Source organism: Rhipicephalus microplus, chromosome 6, assembly GCF_043290135.1.
Source record: "Rhipicephalus microplus isolate Deutch F79 chromosome 6, USDA_Rmic, whole genome shotgun sequence".
Taxonomy (NCBI): Eukaryota; Metazoa; Arthropoda; class Arachnida; order Ixodida; family Ixodidae; genus Rhipicephalus; species Rhipicephalus microplus.
The window spans coordinates 159730271-159752403 of record NC_134705.1 but is presented as its reverse complement, the minus strand read 5'-3'; the positions used below and the strand labels follow the sequence as shown (position 1 = coordinate 159752403).

At 47.5% G+C, this 22133-nt stretch overlaps 1 protein-coding gene across 1 annotated transcript; it reads left to right on the top strand.

Annotated features, from left to right (window-relative positions):
• Positions 1-4512: 4512 nt before the first annotated feature.
• Positions 4513-18375, top strand: LOC119168385 (endothelin-converting enzyme 2). The gene is made up of 3 exons (XM_075867878.1): positions 4513-4665; positions 14526-14660; positions 16288-18375. The coding sequence occupies exons 1-3, from the start codon at positions 4513-4515 to the stop codon at positions 18373-18375; spliced, it is 2376 nt and encodes a 791-aa protein (XP_075723993.1).
• The last annotated feature ends 3758 nt before the right edge of the window (positions 18376-22133 follow it).

The window sequence follows — 22133 nt, the reverse complement described above, 5'->3', positions numbered from 1 at the left end:
CTTGCAACGGACCGGACAAGGCGTGAGCATCAGCAGCTTGACGAGCAAGCTTCTAAAGGGGGAAACACGAACCTTGCAGAATGCGCGCAAAAAATGCAGCCGGAACGCATGTCATTGGGCAAGCAATGACACTTGAAGGCACTGTTTCTGAAAGTTCTTACCAATTAAACCTTTTTCTAAACCATGGCCTCCGTGATTACCTCCGGCAGTGCGTCGTGATGTCAGAGCTGATCACGGAGGCCACTCGTGAACAATGGCCGATTCGCTGTGAAACCGGACGTACACCCCAGTCGGTGCGATTGTCCTCGAAACGCTTTCGCGAGAAATTCGACGTTTCCTACCTAAGCGCTTCTCGGCCGTTTCTTTTCGTCCGCAGAAAGGAGCCTGGATCGTCCTCCAAGACGACACGCTCCGACAACGTGAATGCTTCATCGTACCCAGCCGTTGACCACACGTTGACCGATGCACTCTTTGAAAACGTTTCGGCATCAATTCTTGCTGAAGACGCCGACGCAAATACACTACTCACCAGCATTGAAGCGGTGGAAGTGCCTGCTACAGACCGGTCTAAACTCTCCAGAAACAGCTTGTAATGGCGGCTGACAGGGCCTCGGTTCCGGATTATCTAAGCGCAGATCTCATACTACGCTTATACTATGTCGACGAAAAAAGTATACATTTACTCATATCTTTATGCACAGGTCACAGGAAGAAAAATAATGTATTCAGGTGATAACAACGTATATATAGTACTAGTTTACATTAAATAAGCGTTGTTCTATTATATAATTTATCATTACTGCTGCGCAAACAGATATAATCGTTAAAACGATCACATATAGAGTATAAAGTGAGTGTGCACAAATTATCACTTCTCTCTCTGTGTCTCTCTATGTTTTTACAGCCTTATTTTGTGCGCTGAGCATCCGCCACAAATTTACGCTGTGCACTGATAGCGGCAAACAGAGCGTCGAATATCGGTAGTTTGATCATCGGTGGAACAGACCGCCCTTCATATAGTCGCCACCGAATCTTCCTGCGTTACAGCTGGTGTTCGCGTGAGTTTTCTAATATATTTGTTCGCGTACTGCGAGAAATCCTTAAGCTTCTCAAACAACGTGCACGGTGCGCCGAGCGTTGTTAACAGTACTTTCGAGTGAAACGCGAATGCATTAAAATAAGCACACGCCGCGATACTTCGCCCACTCAAGTGGGATTGCTATAACCCAAAGAAAGTGTCATTAAAAAAGCCAAAGGCCTCAGAAAGTTACTCAATGGTGTGATTTCCTGCGCACCTTGCAAGCAATGATGGCGCAGTCGCGCTCAATCCTATAGCGAAAAGGCGCACGCGGCTGCGCGAGGTTTGACTGTTCGTGGGCCGGGTAGCGGGTCATCTTCTGAGTGACCCGAGTACTTCTGCTAGCACAACGAGATATGCGAGCATTTATATCAGTCAAGAACAACTGCTCCCTCCACCACACACTCTTCTGTGCAGGGCCCAAGCTGCCACTCTTAGACTTCTACAAACAAGCACATATACCGGAGTCCTGCAGCACTGCGTGCGCACAATATATACCGAATGATTACCAAGCCCAGACTATCTTTGTGTGGTGGCTATGCGGATTTCGAGCATGTCCTGTGAGGCTCCACCCATGCCAGTCCGCCTTGCAACCGAGAGGAAACAAAGAAGCTGAGTATATAAGGCCCCTCGGCTGCTGACCCGCAGGGCGCGGGTTCGAATCCTGGCTGCGGCGGCTGCATTTCCGATGGAGGCGGAAATGTTGTAGGCCCGTGTGCTCAGATTTGGGTGCACGTTAAAGAACCCCAAGTCGTCTAAATTTCCGGAGCCCTCCACTACGGCGTCTCTCATAATCATATAGTGGTTTTGGGACGTTAAACCCCACATATCTATCTATATAAGGCCCGAGACCAGGCCTCTCAGATCCTGGCCGTCCGGAGGGTGCGCGGGACAGGTTCAACCTGGTGGTCCTAGAGTGGACCTGGGCAGGTGACGCAGAGTTTACTCGCGTCGATTGTGGACGTAATTGAGTCATTTAAATCACTTTTCAAAAGCACGTGCAGTGAGAACGTTTACGAGCCTTATACTTTGTACATTTGAGCAAGCATAAACATTTTGCTGCAATAAAATTTATAATGTTTTTACTCTATAACTTTCATAATGCTAAAACTCCATAAGATTTAATAAGACCTCGCAGTTCTTGGCCAATTCCCCACAGTTGGCATGAGCCACGGGAGAAGGTGAACAAGAACACTCCACATGCAAAATGCTTCAGCTCCCTCAGAGGGCGCATGAGGCACCGACGTAAGGCCAGAAGACAGAAACCACCGAGTGGATGTCACAACCCGTTCTCTGCAGGCTGCCTCCACCAGTAATAATAATCGTGTTTGTTTTACGTTCAAAAAGCACTGCGCTATTATGAGAGCCGCCGTAGTAGAGGGCTCAGGAACTTTTCGACCGCCTGGGGTTCTTCGACAAGCACATTAGTCGAGGCACACGACTCTGCAGCATATTGCCTCCATCCAAATGAAACCACCGCCGCCTGAATTCGATTTTGCGCACTTCGGATGAGCAGTCCAGCAGCATGACCACCTGAGACGCCGCGATGGGTGAGTTACCGAGGCTATGTAAAAGTCTCACTAGACTTTTTGAATTTAATAAAGTTGAAGCCTTCTCTGAATGCTCCTATGCAGCCTAAAGTTATTCCTCGGTATATCGTCTCTTTCAAATATTTGGTCGTTGGTATTTCGCAATTCAGTTTTCAACTATGTCAGTTCAATAACGCTGACCACTAGTACTTAGTGGAATGTTTGTTTCTTGACCAATCATCAGATTGACATGTGGGATTGGACGTCCCAAAACCATCATATGATTATGTGAGTAGTGGAGGGCTCCGGAAGTTTTGACCACCCGAGGTTCTTTAACGTGCACCCGAATTTGAGCACACGGGCTACATCATTTTCGCCTCCATCGAAAATGCAGCCACCGCAGCCGGGATTCGATCCCGTGACCTGCGGGTCAGCAGCCGAGTATACCTTAGCCGTTGGACCACGATGACGGGGCTGACCGATCACTGCTACGTTGAGTATGAGTATTACTTTTTCCCTCAGAATTACTGTCTGTGCTTTCTACTCAGCTGTCTTTTTAAAATATGCACTTTCGTTACATTATTACTTCTTTCGTCTTACATTATTACTTCTTTCATGTTTAGATAGAGGACATTTATTCTACTATACAGGACTTTATTTTTAAAACTGCCAAGTTCTTGGCTAATCCCCCAGCGTGGGTGTATGCTACTGTTGAAGGCTCTACCCTACTCTACAAGCAGAAGCGGAGAAGAGGAAGAAGAAGAGGCAGCACAGGCAGACTGTTAGCTTGATCCTGTATCTCGGCGGCCGTGACGACCTAGAAGGTGGGAATGCGAAAATCATTTGCGAGGTTGTTTTTACAACGCGCAGGAGTTCCGTGCAGTTGGCTCGCGCCCGTATTCAGTTCGTGGAAGTAGACAGGCATATCCAGCGTGTAGTAACCTTGCAGTGGTGTGAAAGCAAGCCTCGTCCGGCGGGATCGAGTGAATTTAAAACTTCATATTGAAATTAGCGGCCGGCGCCCACATATACGAATCGACGATGCCTGGTGCTACTTTGAATGAACAATTTCTGAACAGCGGATTCGTTACATACACGAGTCGTGCAGGGGTGTGACTCCTTATGTACAGCTTTTATTCTGGGTGTAGCAGAATCGCGAGTTGGGCGAGTTGGCGGATCGTGCAATATTTACAGCGCAACGGGTTAGATACGGACAGAGAAGGGACACAGCGCCGTGTCCTCCCTTCTCAGTTTGTATTTAACCCGTAGCGCTGTAAAATAGTCCACAATTTTTTTTTGGTGATCTGACCCTCTTGCCAGTTACACGGGGCCCTTTCGATAAGAATCTACATCGAAATAATCGTGATTGCCTCTTTTACGACATTATTAAAACATACTTACGGGAAGGAAGCGATCGCGATGGAGGACGTGAATCTTTCAGATAGGTCAACAAATGTGTTGATACGCAGGGGCGGGCACGGGGAGCGGGAGATACTGCCCCTCCAAAATTTTCGCCTGTCATCCCCACCTCCACCCTTATTGCTTCCCCAGTAGTAAAACATAGTAAGCATAGTAATCTTCAACCCTTGTTCCGCCTTTCAGTCGCCTCAGGCAATTACATTAAGGACTTTGAGACTTTCGCGCCTTTTTTTCAGACAAAACATCTCTTTTAAATACGCCCTATTGCCCAACGAAGCCCACGGCCGGGGAACTTCTGCGCTTGGCAATACACGTGACTGTGAGTTGATCGACCAATACACCCCGACGAAACCGAGCGACTAACCGGACCACGCGCAGAACCGCAACCTCCGCGGTAGTGAGGCTGAGAACGGTGTACCGGTTCACGTTGAACCCGGTGGCACAACTCCGAGCCGAGCGGAGGGCGTCGAAGCACTCATCCCAGATATGGGCAACGCCCCGCCGCGCAGACTGCATGCTCATTTTGCCGAGGACGAGCGGGCACAGGAAGAACGCGAGGAGTCACCGCTGGCCGCATCACCCACTCCGAGGAGCCCAGCTGCGGGACAAGACCAACCGGCGCTCCAGGAATCACTCCGGGTGAGTATGAACAGGAATGTTTGCACACCGATGGCATAAGCGTGCGCAGGGCTCACCATTCATTAAGGAGGCCAAATTTCACTGCACCCCACCCTTCGTTGTTAGTCGAGTCCGAAAGGAAATGACCATCGGACTGTGACTACCCTGTTGGCATCTGTATAATTAGCGTCAGGTGAAACACAAATGTTGTAGAGTTACTGGTGATACTGTAGAATGTGTAGATACAGATACTAGAGATCCTGGAGATACAAAAACTCTAGAAAAACTGCATATGCTACCTAAAGGTAGCATATACAGTATTTATAAAGTGTTGCGGATTAGGTGAGCTCGTTCGACGTACTCGAACTGGTATAGCGCATTACAGGAAAGCAAAAAAGACCAAACAGACCAACACAAGAGAACAGAGCGCCTTGTCACTCTGTCCCCTTGTGTGGGTCTGCTCGGCCATTTCTTCTTTACCGTAATTGGCTCAGGCGTGGTTCCAGCCACTCATTTTAGGGGTGGGGGAGGCGGCCACCTAAAGTAACATTGAAGAGGGGGGTATGATCATGACCTTTTGTTTTTACTAGCATAAATACCCTTCATAGCACAATTCTGTTAATGTGTGCTAACAGTGGTTTCACTTATTTGCCCTGATTGATGTCGAGAGGCGGACTACAAGCGCTGAAGTAAGGCCGGGGTGCCGACACAGACTTAAGGGGGGGGGGGTGATCGCCCTTGCCGTCCACTACTCTGGATCCGCCACTGAATGCGCTATATACAAGCTCAAGTCAGGTGGAAAGCGGAATCTACTGTTTAAGAAAAGAGGCAGGCATACGTCGAAGCTGAGTCCACGAATTTTTTCATCAGAAAACATTTATATACAGATGCCAACAGGAACAGGTCCAGCCATCATTTGCTTGGCCTGTTATCACCGTCTTCTAATGTTCTGATTCTTCCGGCACATATTCCGGCGCTACACAGAGCTGTAGCCAGGGGTTGGCACACTATGCACGTGTCTCTATACCGAGATATTTTTTTCTGCCGTAGCATACAGAGCACAAAACGACGCGCGATCACACCTGCCGGCCCGGCTCCTACTTCAGAGTAAGGGCCGTTCCACGCGCTTCCCGCACAGCCGCAACGCACGTGCCGGGACCCTTACCGCACGCAAGTGGGGGACAAATAAGCCAATTGGCGACGCTTTTTCTCTCTCCGCAGCGTCGCCAATTGGCTTATTTGTCTCCAACTTGCGTGCGGTAGGGGTCCCGGCACGTGCGTTGCGGTTATGCGGGAAGCGCGTGGAACGGCCCTAAAGGCCTGGCCACACGTGTCCGTCACAGCGCGTCATCGCGTGGCTTTCTTTACGCGACTCCACACCCTTTCCTACGGAGAGAGAGGGTGCGTAGGGCGCGTCAAAACGACACGTGCTGACACGCTGTGACGGATACGTGTGGTCAGGCCTTTAGGAAGTGCTCCCGCTGAAACAAACTTGTGCCAACACACAGGAAAAAAATGGACAAGAGACGATGACGTGCTTGCCACAAAGGCGGCCATTGGTTCCCCGTTTTCCGAGGCAGATGTGAAAAGTTAGGATTTATATGAATGCATCATTAGAAGTCCTAGGTCGTCATAGTAAAAGAAAACAGGAAACATGCGTAGACATAACTCTGAGCATAAAAAGAAAAGACGTAAGGTGTGAATTAGTAAAGGTATGCGGCACTGTGGCAGGGTAGGTGCCTTAGGAAGTGCACCCCCACCCTCCATACGTATATCTATGCTGATAGCAGTATGCACAGTGGAAGGGGGGCAAGGAGGGCAGTCAAAATCAGTGTTGCGATGGCTACAAAAACGCCCAAACCAGAAAAACAGTAAATTAAAAATATTTATAGTGTACTCAAGCTGTGGTTTACTTCACCTACAGTTCTAAATATACTTAGTAAAAAACAGCTTTATAGCACTACATAAATGTTATTTAAGGCAGCTTTGTAGCACTACACAAATTTAATTTAAGGGACTAAGAAGTGTGTGATAACATCGTTGCAATAATGTTGCCTTCAAATATTGTCATCTATTTGTTTAAACTTTGTTGATTTCAAAAAGACAGAAAACAATGAAATAGTTTTTTTGCGTGGTCTATGCAGGCAAGCTTCTTGTAGATAAGCCAGGTGGAATGTATTGTACATGTGTGGGGGGGGGGACAATTTCAAGCAGATGGGTCAGCATTTTTTTCCCTGGTCTCCCGCAACATTTCTTTATTTGTTGCGAACAAAAATGAAATAATGTAGATAAAATAAAAGCCTTTTTACTTTCACATTCAACCATTATATGTGGATGAGCAAGTTGTTCTCCTGGCAGCGCGGTAACAGACTGTAATTAACAGTGAACTAATTTGAAAAATTATTTCTGTAACACGTACTCCCGACGTACCCTTACACAATTTCATGTTAAACCAAACTCGCGACATGAACTTCTTGACTTGCATGTTTTTGTCCCAAATGGAGTTTCAAAGTGTTACAAAATCGGCCACGTACGGGCAGCCGAACTCATTGGGCATCGCAGGAACACTTTGAAATGTCTGGATTCATTTCCAACCAGCACTGACTGACTATTTTGTCCCCGTTGAGTATTTCTAGAGGACCGCAAAAGCCATGTAAACTAGCCGACAAAACTGACTTATGAAAAGTCCCAATCGGACGAGATCGCCCAGCCCAACTTTGACAAAAGTTTTGCTCAGTCGTCCTCATTCACCGGCGTTCTGTTCACACAAATACGAATGAGGCCCTCGGATCGCCATGTTACGTTCTCTCTCGTTCGTGCGTATTAATGTTCCAAAAGACTTCATGACTGTTTCATTATGCGACGAATGCAGCCTACGAAAGCGGCCAGCCCGGAGGGTGGAAAGCACGGACACTCCAAAAGGCACCACAGACGTCATCGCAAGAAGTCGAAGGCACCGGTGGCGCCCCCTGCGGCCGCCGTAGGCAGCGAGCCCGACACTGCTTGTTTATCCTCGGGAACAATGTGTTGTACGTAGCTTAAATGCAGTGTCTTCAAATAGAAGTCTCACAAATTTCTAGCCCAGTTAAACAAACTTGGTAGATAGTGGTTGGGGGGAGTTGGGGAAGGAGGGGAGGGGGTGTATTGAAGTTCTCCGCCCATTCTGTACCATCCTCTGGCTGCACATATAATACTCAAGCATTTTTCTGCGGGTGCTCTAGAGCAAGGAGTGGTTATCTGATGAGAGCTTTTGTTTTCTTTGTCACGGCTGCAGAATTCCAACGCACTAAGGGACACAGCAATAGCTATAGCATCTGGTCAATGTGGGCAGCAAATAGATAATTTCCAAGCATGCTAAGCGTTCACTTGACCTGAGCGTAAGTAAAGACACTTTGCGAGTTTAGGCTCACCGAAGCACATTATAAGTTTATGTTGACTGGTTAAATTTTGTTCTGACAAACAGCATAGGTGAGTTGCAATAAGATGGCTTCACCATAGTACAAAACACCAAGTTCAACTTTAAAGGAACTTAGACTAAGGTATCACGAGAACCTATGGTGCAGTTTGCCAAATGGCTTCCCCAAGCTCGGAGACTATACTTCTGAAAGGAGCATTAGCCGACTCTTTTATATATTCGGTCTGCATGCTTGTTTACGCTAAACTGTACTTCAGATGTCTGGCTAGTCTGCTTAAAAAAATAACCACTACAAAACTGCGCGAAAAATCGACAAGAAACAGAGAAGGCACACACACAAGCGTATCACACAAGCACACACACAAGCGTTTTGTAGTGATGATTTACCAACTCGCCCAGCGTTCAGTACTCTTAAAAAAATAAAATGTGCTTGGCAATCTCAATATCAGCGTGCCGTGGAATAACAACACTGCGTGTCACATTGTTGCCGCTGCGCCAACACTTGTGAAAATTTTTCTGTCCATATGAATCACGTTATGACGATTGTTCAGCGACAGCAGGATTTGCAACTAGTCTATAGAGACGTACCCATTGCTTAAATTTTAGGGGGATGACAACATTCATGTGGGAACAGATTACCAGCACAGCTGTATTCGTGCGTTTGCTGTACAAGCCTGTCCGCTCATTTTTTCCGGCGTGAGCGACTGCAGATGTTGACGATCGTCCTCGGACATCGCAGGCCTTTTCAACGCACGATGTCTTTTCAACGCACGATGTTTTTTCAACGCATGATGCCTTTTCAACGCACGAGGCCTTTTCAACGCACGAGGCCTTTTCAACGCACGGTTGCGCTTGCGCTGACTGCATCCGCGTTACTGTTGTCGATGCCCTCTTCGCTTTTTGTAACTTGTCGTGTCGGCGTGAACGCATGCACTGCACCGTCTCGGCTATGGTATATCTCGGCGTCTCGCCATCTTCAGTTTGTCGAGATGCCGCCATAGTGTGGTTGCGTCACACCGCATCAGCGCCACTTCTCAACAACACCGAGGCTAGCGCTGCCGCATTGGCGCATTTCCTCAAGTGGCGCCTCCACATTTTTTTTCTGTGCATATTGTCAACATTCAGGCGCAATGCTTTTCCTGAGAATGCATTGGCTTACAGGCGTACTGTAACAAAAATTATCAGTTGTATTTTTATTTTGTGTGAAATGAAATACCAAGGCTTCAATATCCTAGAAAATTACCAACAAACGGGAGCAACCTGAAAAATTTCTTTACATGTTCTTAAAAGCTAATTTCATTTCCTATATCGTACCCTGACGTCGCAACACGGTATGAGCTTCCGGTCACGTGTTCGCTTAAGATATCGTGACGTTTCCGCGACCACTCCACCGCGTGACTCCGTCGTTGACGCTCAAGCTAACATTTTTTTGTGCCTTTCGTCATTACATCTAGCCATGCTGGCTTGTGATGTTACCAAAGTTGACAATGTAGCCTGACGTTACGCTAGCGTCGGCATCGGTGGGTGCGCAATGTGGAAATACGGCTTGAAAATCAAAATGAAATATGCTGTCAGCATTTACTCAGCTTTACGCTTGCTTAGGACAGTCTCCCTGAACAAGAGATTTCAATGAATGACTAAATTTAGCTTCGAAAATTCGTGTCAGCTAAACAACTTTCGCTATTAGAAAAGAGAGCTTTTGGGATATAGAAAACGAAAAAAAAGCTTTAGAAAGTGCTCTAGAAGAGGTACTTGAGCTAGCTGGTGGTAATTGTACATAATAATGTATGTATGTTGGTGGTAATTGTATGTGGTAATTGTCGTGATAATTGTCTGCTCATGTACATTCATAGATTTTTTTAGCTTAGAGTTCAACGCCTACTTCGTGTCTTCCTTAGTCATTGCCATTTTAATTCTGTCGTAGTTGCGTGATGCGTTTGAAAAAGAACTTCGAAAGATTACCGTCCACTAAGCTTTTTGACGATTTTTTTCTTCATCCGATTCCGCCGAGGAAAAAAAAAACTACCGTAATACTCACAAGAACGGCTGTGTAATGTCGGGGTGCGCGTTGCAGCACCCATTCTTGCAGGGCCTGCTGCAGCCGATGGGCAGTGCTTGACGCAAGAAGCCAGAGAACCAAATCCACAGGCGGTTCCTTCGAGCGGTAATCTCTCCACGAGTCCGGTATCTCCACGGACAGTAAGTGGTCCTCCCATTTTCTCCTTCTGCGCAGTAAACTGCCAATGCAGTGTCAACGCTCCTCCCATGCTGAAGTGGCATATGCATTAATTATTTTACTTCAATTTCAAAGAGTTCTTCGCTGAGCATAAGTAAGCAAGCCAGCTCCTTCTGCAATGGACAATATCGCGAGGATCCAACACATTTCCAATGAGTTTGCTAACTGTGCGCCTTGCACATAGCCTAAGTCGCAGAAATCACTGTCGAGGTCATTGGATGATAATTCAGTCATCGCCGCTATTGCGAACCATGAGCAGATGATGGATCTGTCGTTAGAGCCCTGCGAGCTGCTGTCTCTTCGTGATGTCACACTGTGACGATACCATACTAAGAACCACACCCTTAATATAAAAATCGAAAGTGTTTTTTTTAGGGTGGCAGTATTAAACATATATTCCATAGACTTCGAGGCATCACAGGACCGCTTTTAGGGTTGCCGACACCAGTGTCAAAAACACTGATGTCGGCAACCCTAAAAACGTCACTTAAAAATTCAATGTCAAAATTTATTTGCAGTGACCACTCTAAAGTATTTAAAATTTGGGTCAGCAATTCGTTAAATGGTTATGTTGGGGTTCCCGTATGTGAGAATTGCGCGTGACTGCGAGACCTTTAGGCATTGGTTCTCATTCAAGAATGTTTCGGGCACCCCTTGTGGCCTGGTTGAAGCTATGAGACACCCCTTTCAGTGAGGTAAACGAAATGGAAGGAGGGGGGGAGGGAAGTCGTAACTTGACACACCATCTAGCATGAAATCCTCACCATTATCATCATCAGCAGGAGCAACAGCCTGACTACGGTCATTGAAGGGAAAATACCTTTCCCATGATCCGCCAATCAACCCGGTCTTGAGCTTTCTGCTTCCACATTATACCTGCGAACTTTTTAATCTCATTGGCCCAAGTAACTTTCGGTCTCCCCTTCGTGCGTTTGACTTCTCTGGGAATTCAGTCAGTTACCCTAAATGACCATAGGTTATGAAGCCTACGCGCTACATGCCCGGCCCATGTCCATTTCCTGTTTTTGATGTCCTTAACGCCGGTTTGTTTCCTGGTCTACTCTGCTCTCTTCTTGTGTCATAAGGTTGCACCTATAATTTCCCGTTCCATCGCCCGCAACATCGTACCCAACTTAAGCTGAACCCTCTTTGTTAGCCTCCAGGTTTTTGCACCGGCAAGATGCAGATATACCTTCCACTTGATGGTTAGTGGTAGATTACCAATCATGATTTGAGAATGCTTGCCGAATGTGATACACCCCATCAATAATCTTCTAGTTAGTTGAACCTCCTGGTTCGGCTCCGTGGTTACTACCTGTCCTGAGTAGACATACTCTTTTACAACTTTCAGCGTTTTTCCACCTGTCACAAAGTGCTGTTTTCTGTCAATACTGTTGCACATCACTTTAGAATTATACATATTAATTTTCAGACCTACTCTTTAGCTTTCCGTGTCCAGTTCAATAATCGTCCCCTGAATTACTCATCAAGGCAATGTCATCAGCGAATCGCAGGTTATTAAAATACTCTCCATTAACTCTCATCTCTAACTGTTCCCAATCTAGGGCCGCTAAAACCTCCTGTAAACACGCGGTGAATATTATTGGAGAGATCTGGTCTCCCTGCCTTACACTCTCCTTTATTGGAATTCGGTCGCTTTCTTTATGGAGTCTATAGTGGCTGTGAATGCGGTGTAGATTTCTTCCAGTATGTTTATGCAGGGTTCGTCGATGCCCTGATTCTGTAGTGCTTGCATCACTGCTGATGTCTGGACTGAGTCAAACGCCTTCTCGTAATCTATGAAGACTACGTGTGGGGTTCGTTGTATTCTGCGCATTTCTCTACCGCCTCATTAATAGTATGAATATGGTCTATTGCGGAGTAGCCTGTACAAAATCCTTCTTGGTTCATTGCTTGATTCAATTCTAATGTCGCTCTAATTCTATTAGCTGTTATTTTTGTACCTGGTTTGTAGAGAACAGGCCTGTAATTTTTCAAGTCTTTGACGTCTCCTTTCTAACGAATTAAGTTGATGTTGGCGTTCTTCCAAGATTCCGGTACCATTCCCGTCAAGAGACACTTCGTATATAAGGTGCCCAGTTTTTATAACACAATTTCCTCGCCATCCTTCAGCAGGTCCGTTGTTACCTTATCCTCACCAGCGGCTTTGCCTCTCGGCATATATATTAGGGCTCTCCTTACTTTCCTGTCGTTATTGGTAGGATGTCGAATTCCTCTAGGCTGCTATTGCTTCTTACGATATCATCCTAGTTGTTTCGGCTTTTGTAAATAGGTACCTTATGTTTTTACCTGGCAAAAAAAAAGTCAGATTATAGTGCTTCGTACATTTCAAGACCTTGAAAATAAGTTTGCAGGTCAGTAGAAGCACCTGTTTCTAGCAGTATTGTCCTTTAAACATTCAAGTCTAAGACAGCATCTTTACGTGTCTATATCGTAGAAAATCGCGGCGAAACTTCACAGCCATCCCATGAAAAAGGCGCAACATGTCAGCTTCGTGGCAGTGCAAAAAAGAGTATGCGATGAGGCAAACCAAAATCAAAAGGGGCCGCTTTCACGGAACGTATACACAGTGTGCTCCCCAAAAAAGTGTTTTATTTTCGAGGAGGGTTTCCGCGCACCACCGAAATAGCTTCGCGAATCCAAATCTAGAACCGCTGCCTTAAAGAGACCGACAACTGTCCAGGAGGTGTGATGAGATCCTAGCTGAAATGAAAAGACCATGACATATCTTCACAGATTGCAGTTTTTTTGCATTTTGAGTAGGATTTATATCCTTAAACTGTACTTAAACGTAACAGAAACCTTGCACTGGTATAGCGCATTACGGTGAAAAAAGAAATGGCTGAGCAGACCGACAAAATAGGACAGAGCGCGCCCATGAATTGGTGGTCGGCCCCTTTAAGGTATTGCAAGGTCTCGCGGAGAACTAGCGCGACCGTTCCCGAGCAATGACGGGACACCATGGTCCCACCATGCAACGTCAGTATGACATCGCAGGACGCGAAAAATATGTGACGTCATTGCGATGTCATCACAGGACAACGTTGATTGGTCAATGGTGAGCAGTGCGAAATCACCTGAGGCATAGAAAGCTTTCAGGAGATTGTATAGAGAGGAAAATATCAATGAAAATTAGTCGACTGACACGAGAGAGAAGAAGCAAAGAAGAAAAGCGAGCTAGTGGATACTGGCTACAGTAGTTAACATTTGCAAGACGCTAACGCTACGGTGATAAGAAAGGGCACAACACAAGCGCTTACTGAAGGTTTTATTGCGGGAAAATATGTGCCCGACTTTCTTCTCGCGTGCCAGCCGCGCATGTGCACCGTTAGTCAATGAAACCACGGAGAATAGATACAGGCATAAAGCGACAGGTTATTCCTCCTCACCTAACCATTTTTCATGAGCGTAAGAACTTCTTTTGCCAGATGTGGTCAAAGATGGGGTACCAATACCGAAGGCTGTCCTACAGCGTTAATATGAGGAGCTTCAGCAACTTCGCGTGTCGTATGATCTCGGTGCTTATAAAAGTTGTTTTTACAAAGTGCGCCTCGATCGACACTCTACTTAGTATACTAGAAGGGAGTGCTCATGATTCCGCGAGCCTCACCAAACCAACCCCGTCTGCGGCCACCCCTTCACCCAACGGTGCGCGGTGTTTTCTGTGTAGGATTAGGCCTAATACCTGATGGTGGCGCAGGCTAAGGATAACGATAAAAGAAAGAAATACTCGGCACAACACAGCGATACCATTCTTTTGTCCTTGTCCGTCACCTGTGATACCATCACGTATTTGCAATACCAACATGCCCGTATCAACACCCTAAAATATTAGGCCCCTGCAGAGCCCTCAATACACTTAAGCAAAGCGAGTCGATCACTAATAGCACTCAACGTTACTAGCTTCGGTCTAGTAGCTGTAACCCTGTCTAGTCTTGGCTGCTGACTCGCAGGCCGTGGGATCGAATCCCTGCTGCAGCGGCTGCATTTTCGATGGAGGCGAAAATACTGTAGGCTCGTATGCTCAGATTTGGGTGCACGTTGAAGAACTCCAGGTGGTCGAAATTTCCGGAGCCCTCCACTACGCCGTCCCTCCTAATCATATCGTAGTTTTGGGACGTGAAATTCCATATATTATTATTTGATATGCAGCAGTGATTCTACAAATAAAAAAAACGCATGACCTAACTACAAGACGAACGTTTACAGGACGGACAAGGCCTACACATGAACGGCAAGGCTCCGTTGCCAGCACCACCTAAGACTCCAATGTCATCAACGTCACCGGGTCGAGATGAGTCCATGTCTCCGGGAATGTACCCGCTGTCCGACCTCGTGCAGATAGTGAGCACCTCAATTCTTTACACATGAATGTCGAGAGAATTGTGGATTCAGTGCGTGTGTGTGTGTGTGTGTGCAGTGTGTGTGCGTGCGTGTGTGTGCTGTATCTGTGTTGTCTCAAGACGACACGCACACGAGGTATCTTGTCAAGGCAAGTCCTAGTTTGACGTAACCGAGTTGCCGCGTTTTCAGTGCGCCGGAAGCAGTCAGCTTGGATATCGTCTGTACGATTATATGATAAACATCTCAATTGACAGACAACTTTCATAATTTATGAAATAAAAAGTCAATGAATAAGCTGCCACGGACAACTTTTTTTTTCATATAAACAATTAACCTGAAGTAATCAAATATTTGAAGAGGTAATTACCAAGTTGCCGATTAATCAATTCAGTGAAATTGTGGCTACGGCAGCGCATCTCTGCCTCGTAGAGCTAATGCACGAAAAGGACAAGAGCTTGAAATCGCAGAAATTTTACAATAAAAATGGCATTGATAGAAAAAAAGCAACCTAGCCGTAGGTCCTATGAAACTACGACATTTTTCGTAACTGTTCGATGCATTGCTATCGACATCAGCACCTCCACTTTCGGGCGGAAGTAGGGGATTTTTCAAATTGGTATATCGACACGTCTAGTAATGAAACACAGAATGCATTTTCAGAGCTGAATTCATTCGTATGAATCCGCTATCGTCGTCATCATCCTGACTGCTCCCGCAGCAGGGTCTCCTCTCATGATGCAGCGGTCAACCCGCTCCTGTGCTTGTTGAGGCCATGCTACCCCCTCAAACTTCTTTATCTCATCTGCAACCTGCTTTGGAGGTCTACTGGTTAAGACATTCGACTGCTGACCTCTAGGTCACGGGATTGAATACTTTTGTTGGAGGCGAAAAAGACAGTGGTCCGTGGGCTTTGGGTTAGATGCACGTTAAAGAACCCCAGGTGGTTGAAATTTCCGGTGTTCTTCACTACGACACCTCTCTTAATCATATCATGGTTTTGAAACGTAAAATGCCAATTTCTATTCATCTCATCTGTCCACCTAACGTTATGCCACCCCCTGAAACGAATTACCATTTATTAGGTCTCTTGGAATCCAGTTTCTCGCTTTTTATGAGCTTCGGATGACGTGGATAACAGGCGCAGGGCTGGCTACTGTGTTACAGTTTAAAAAAAATGTAAACGGGAGAGAGCTGCCAATCTGCGACATCGCCACTCAGTCGATTTCACTCTGTCTTGCTCGTATGTACCAGATAGTCTTCACCACAGCGGTGGTCCGCGGGTGTTCTTTTCAGGAAAGCAAGCTCAATCAGTCCGTCAGATTGCGCCTATTTGTGAATTCAAATAGAAAGCTAGTATGCCTCAAAATTTTGTTTACCGTGGTGGAGCAGTGGCTTGTGCTCAATTGGCTGCAAACACGAAGGTCACGGGTTCGGTTCCGGCCGCAGCAGTCGCATTTTGTTGGAGGCGAAATAGTAGAAGCCTGTGTACTGTGTGATGTCACTGCAAGTTAGAGAACACCAGATGGTCAAATATTCGGCAGCTGTGCGTATTTCATAACCATATCTTGGTTTCGGGACGTAAAGTCCCAGATAATATAATTATCCATCAATTTTTTTTTTCTTTCAGGCTCACGGCAAATCACCAGAAGAAAGCTCGCCGAAGACCAAGACAGATATGTTCGCCGTCTCTACCGCCTGCATCGCCACTTGTTTGATCGTCGTCGTGTTCTACGTCACGCTCACGTCGATCCAGAAAAAGCGCGCCAAAAGCCGCTACCTGTGCGAGACGGAAGACTGCGTCCGACACGCTGCTCTCCTCACAGGAAAGATCGACTGGAAGCTAGACCCCTGCGACGACTTCGAGGCCTTCGTCTGTTCCGGCTGGAACAAGAAGTCGTTCGAACGGCGCCCCGTGGTCCAGTCGGGCATGGACGACCTCCGGTTCGCCTGGTACGACCGCCTCGAAAGCGTCTTGACCCAAGGCGCACTGCAGCTGCCCGCCGGAAGGAAGCCTCTCTCCATGTACCGAATGTGTCGGCGGTACTACCCTTCTAACGCGTCCCAGATAGCTCTCTTTCGTTCGTTCATCGAGAGTAATGGCCTGCGTTGGCCAGAGCCACCGGATGAGCTACGTGACCCTCTGCAACTTGTCGTCGCACTCTCGTACCTCTGGGAGTCGCCCCTCTGGATCACCGTCGGCTTGACGATGCAGCGTCCCGACTCCTCCACCGGCCGCCACCACCGCCGAGTCGTCATCGCTCCCGGAGCCTACTTGCCGATCATGAGATACCACCATGCAGTCGTCGAGCGGTCTTACATCCGGTACTGGGAACAATTCCTGGAACTCTTCTACCCAGATGCGGCCGCGCGACCTCTGGTAAACGAGACGGTCATCCAGGAACTCCGCGCCATCGAAAAGGACGTCCTGAATAGCTTCCAGGCCGTGTCAGCGTCCTCGCGCAAGAGACCCGTACTTCTACCGTTCCGCGACGTCGGCCTTTACGCACCGAACGCGTCGAGTCAGCACTGGCTGCAGGCGTTCCAGGGCGCCATGTCACTCGATCCGAAACTGGTAGGTGACGATGAGATCGCGGTCTCTGACATCGCGCTTCTTCGAACGGTCTTCACGCTGGTGACCAAGTACACAACGCTGCAGCTGAACCGATACTTCACGTGGCTTATCGTCCAGTACTGCTCCCCGGTGGCGGACTTTGCCCTCCTGGTCGGCTACTACGGAAGCAAGGTGAGCGCCGAGGAGCAGCTTCCCATGTTCTGCGGGCTCATGGCTGAGGCCGCATACAAGGTGCTTGTGCTCGCGCTCAGTGCTTCCTCACTGTTTACGCCGCGGGATCGAGAGGTCATCGACGCCGGTTTCGACCACATCGTATCGGCCGCCGTGCGTAAGGTGAACGATACTGACTGGATTGACGCTTACAGCAAGCCGCGGACCATCGACAAACTCGAGGCCACCAGGAAGCACATGTGGCCGCACGAGTCGCTCCTCCGGGGCAACGCTCTGGACGTCCTCTACGTCGGCTTTCCCGAGGATGGGCCTCAGTCTCTCACCCAGTACTGGATAGAGGTGCGCGAGGCCTTGAAGAGGATCAACAAGACATCGGAGTACATGGAGGCACTGTTTCTCCCGAGCAACAGCTTGCCGGACTATCTGGGCTACGACTACATAAGCAATGTCGTGAAGCTGGCTCTCGGCGCTGCAGCAGCTCCGGCCTACTACCGGAACGGGACCCAGGCGATGCTGTACAGCGGCCTGCTCTTCCTTATCGCCATACAGCTAGTCCGGGCTATTGACGAAGAAGGAATCAAGTGGGCGTCTCAAGCGTTCCAGGAAGAAAACTCCCTGCTGTCAAACTCGACGTTGGAGGTGTTTCGTACTAAGGCCAAGTGCGGCCAGGTCGACGGAGAGGAGACCGTGTTTCCGGAAGTGCCGGCCTTGGAGATCGCATACGCTGCCCTCAGCGAGTCGCACCTTCGTGGCGCGGAGACCGTGCCCCTCTCCCTGGCGCCGAACCTGCCCGAGGACAAGGTGTTCTTCATGACGTTGTGTTACCTGTCCTGCGCAAGACCAGGCGACCGCAACCTCGTACCGGCCGATTGCAATAAGGTGGCGAGAAACTCGCACGTTTTCGCCAAGGCATTCAATTGCTCTGAAGGCAGTCGGATGAACCCGGTAAAGAAATGCTCCTTCTTCGGGTGATTTCAGCGTGTTTATGTGGAACATCTGTGACAAAGAACCAATCGGAGACATCGTACTATTGTACTGAACCCACTCACTATCGCTGTCTCAGTTTTGTTTATTAATTTGCTTACTTATTCCTCGTGTTTTACGAGAATCATATCGTAGAGTGCGTAGTGTATTTTGTTTTGTTTATACAATTGAACATTTTTATTTTGTCATATATTATGTAATACATCCAGGCTAATAGAATAAATGAATAATCGAAGTGTGATACATCCATATATAGTAGCTTGGTGCTTAATTACTTTGACACTGCCACTGATGAAAAGTGCCTCATTTGATTGACCACAGAGTGAAGGTATCCTAGCTAGAGATAAATGCTGAAGTGACAGAAGAGAGAGAGAAAAAAATGACTTGTCTCGCACTAGCGAATTAATCTTCAGTCTGCCCGTCTCTATACGTGGCAGCGGCCCGCGATCCTTCCCCCAAATGAACTCTATCTATCTATCTATCTATCTATCTATCTATCTATCTATCTATCTATCTATCTATCTATCTATCTATCTATCTATCTATCTATCTATCTATCTATCTATCTATCTATCTATCTATCTATCTATCTATCTATCTATCTATCTATCTATCTGTCTGTCTGTCTGTCTGTCTGTCTGTCTGTCTGTCTGTCTGTCTGTCTGTCTGTCTGTCTGTCTATCTATCTATCTATCTATCTATCTATCTATCTATCTATCTATCTATCTATCTATCTATCTATCTATCTATCTATCTATCTATCTATCTATCTGTCTGTCTGTCTGTCTGTCTGTCTGTCTGTCTGTCTGTCTGTCTGTCTGTCTGTCTGTCTATCTATCTATCTATCTATCTATCTATCTATCTATCTATCTATCTATCTATCTATCTATCTATCTATCTATCTATCTATCTATCTATCTATCTATCTATCTATCTATCTAGCCATGCTTATCGCGGAAAGGCGCCTGAAAAGCGAGCAAACGCGCAAAAGAAAAATGCAGGTGGTGGCTTTGTTCCAGCACCAGTGGCCAAGACACCCATACATATCTAACAACAGCATCTGCTGGGGCCTACGTAGTTTATAAATAGCAAAAGCAAGAATGTAGTGCAGTATTCGCGGATTCACTCTGAGCGCGTGGCCGCCGGTATACATCCAGGGCCGCTCGTGGGTGATATTTGAACCAAGGTGTTGCACTGTGGCTTGGAGCTAAGGGGAGAACATTTACGCAGTAGAGTTCCGGTCGCCGATGAGCCGGTCTGCAGTTCACCGCATTGCCAACCAGGGACGTAGTTAGGGAGTGGCACACCAAACCCGTGCCCCCCCCCCCCCCTGAATTTTTTTCCTCCATGACATAGAGAAAAATGGTATTATCAAAGGGGTGCCCTCCTTCAAATGAAAGAGGTGCCCCCCCCCCTCTACGAAAAAAAAATTTTCTGGCTATGCCCCTGCTGCCAGCGTGGCACTGCGCAAGCCTTGCGCGCATTCATATGACAACCGAAATGGTCCGCCGATGCGCATTGTGTCACAAGCAGGGGATGCTCTCACTACGCGCGCTTTTAAAATCCCTTAATATACAGAAAGTAGTGACATTCTCTTCCATATCTTCTCCAATGTGTCCAACCCCTCTCTCCCAAGTGTCCAAACCGTATCTATATCCTCTCCCAAACGGCCACTGTGTGGGCGCCGGCCCTAACCCGGTTCGCGCCACTTTACTACCAAGAATGCTATGTCACGCTGATAACACGAAGCAACGATGTGGCACGAATGTTGTGCAAGTAGGACACAGGAATCAGCAACGAGATTGGGGTTTACATGCTTTTGTGGACGCTATATGGGCCGCTGCTTGTAACATGATGCAAATTGGGTGCTTGGAACGTGGGTGAAGTAAGTGAGAAGGATACAGAGATTATTTTACTTCACCATGATTTTTCACTGCGATTGATAACCGCGATGATAGCGGACCCTGCACTTGAATATTGGCAGAGTGCACTGCTTGGACAGACGCTGTAAGGCTCTCAGTTGAATCCTGTGTCCTACTTGCACAGAACTCGGGTCACATCGCCAAAGTTTTCGTAATGAGGGCGTCCACTGCTTGTGCTACAGTGTTGGAGGGGTGCATCGGAGGGCCATTTCGAATGGCATATGGAAGCGTGCAAGGCTTGCGCGGCGCCACGGTGGTAGTGTGGTGAACTGCAGACCGGCTCGTTCGCGGCCAGAAGGAGCCATTATACTGCGTAGATGTTTCCCCTTCGCTCCATGTGGCGACACCTTAGTTCCACAATCATCCGACGGTGGCCACACGCTCCGAGTGCCCTGTTTCAATCCGTGAGTATTCTTTACATTGTTTTCTGAACAGCGGGCAGTGACCTATATAGCCACCCAAATTTGAGAAAAATTTGTTTAGCCGATGTATCGAAAATACGAAAAAAACTTTTTGAAATTCATGACGTGCGGTCCGACGTCAGTCACCCGCTGTCATAGATCCAGTCGATTGGCTGCTCCAAATGGAAAGTTGGCAGAATCTGCCGAGCTAACAAGCGAGTAATCGTCGCAAAAAGAAACTAAACAGATGCGGAAATTTGATTTACCCATTCTTAAAAATATTTTTATCATAAAGAAAACTGTCACTCAAATAGGGAGGGCAGTTGAAAAAAATTCAAATTATTTTGTATAGCGAAAATGCGCCCAACTGCATGAAAGATCGAGCGCACTCGTGGCTGTGACATGTGACACGTCGAGCGATTCTGAAAACATCGCCGAGCAAATTCCAACACTGCTATTCAGCCATGGTTTATCTATCGCAAGAGGCGTCGTATGCATAAAATGCGGACACACGCACGTCCTTGTTACGAACTTCAGCTCTGAACGCGGACATCTAACGAGGGGCATGGCAGTCGCGTACGTGGAAGAGCTCGCCAAGATGACAGACTGCCTAACTCTTGAAAAAGATAATTATACTGATCTGACCCCCGCACCTCTATCTGTTGATATTGGCCCAAGCTTGCTGCCGGCGCAGAAGCAAAGTATCATGCAGCTTATTAACAAGTTTGAAGATTGTGTCTCTTCGATTTCCAGGGTCCGTCAAACGCCGCTGACGAAACATCGAATTATAACGGACGACATGACCAGCCCCATCAGGCAAAACCCGTACCGGGTAGCTCCGCGAGAACGTGAAGCCACCAGTCCTCGCAGACTTTGATGATGACGCACCGACAACAGTGCACACCGACGCTAGCAATGTCGGCTTAGGAGCTGTACTCGTGCAGTGGCAGGATGGCGCCGAACGAGTAATTGCTTACGCGAGCAGAACTCTTTCACGTGCGGAAGAAAATTATTCCACTTAGGAAAAAGAGTGCCTTGCGGTGGTGTGGGCGGTGATAAAATTCCGCCCATACCTGTATGGTCGTCCTTTTAATGTTGTCAGCGACCATCACTCCCTCTGCTGGCTGACGAATTTAAGAGACCCTTCAGGACGGTTGGCGCGCTGGAGCCTGAAGCTTCAAGAATTTGACATGACGGTGGTCTACAGATCGGGGAAGCAACATTCAGACGCTGATTGCCTTTCTTTCTCGTGCGCCATACGAACCTGCGACGGCAGAAGATGATGATACAGCCTTTGTCGGAGTTGTAAACACGGCAACTGTCGAACAGCTGCAACGAGACGACCCCGAACTAGAACCCATAATACGTTTTTTAGAGGGTCGCACTTCAGCTGTACCTAGACTGTTTGTGAGAGGGCTTTCGT

What these genes read in the sequence shown, in the direction of transcription:
- LOC119168385 (XM_075867878.1), top strand. Translation starts at nt 4,513, where the DNA reads ATGGGCAACGCCCCGCCGCGCAGACTGCATGCTCATTTTGCCGAGGAC. An exon ending in CGCTCCAGGAATCACTCCGG is followed by an intron (nt 4,666 to 14,525) that starts GTGAGTATGAAC and finishes GAACGTTTACAG; the next exon opens with GACGGACAAGGCCTACACAT. An exon ending in TGTCCGACCTCGTGCAGATA is followed by an intron (nt 14,661 to 16,287) that starts GTGAGCACCTCA and finishes TTTTTCTTTCAG; the next exon opens with GCTCACGGCAAATCACCAGA.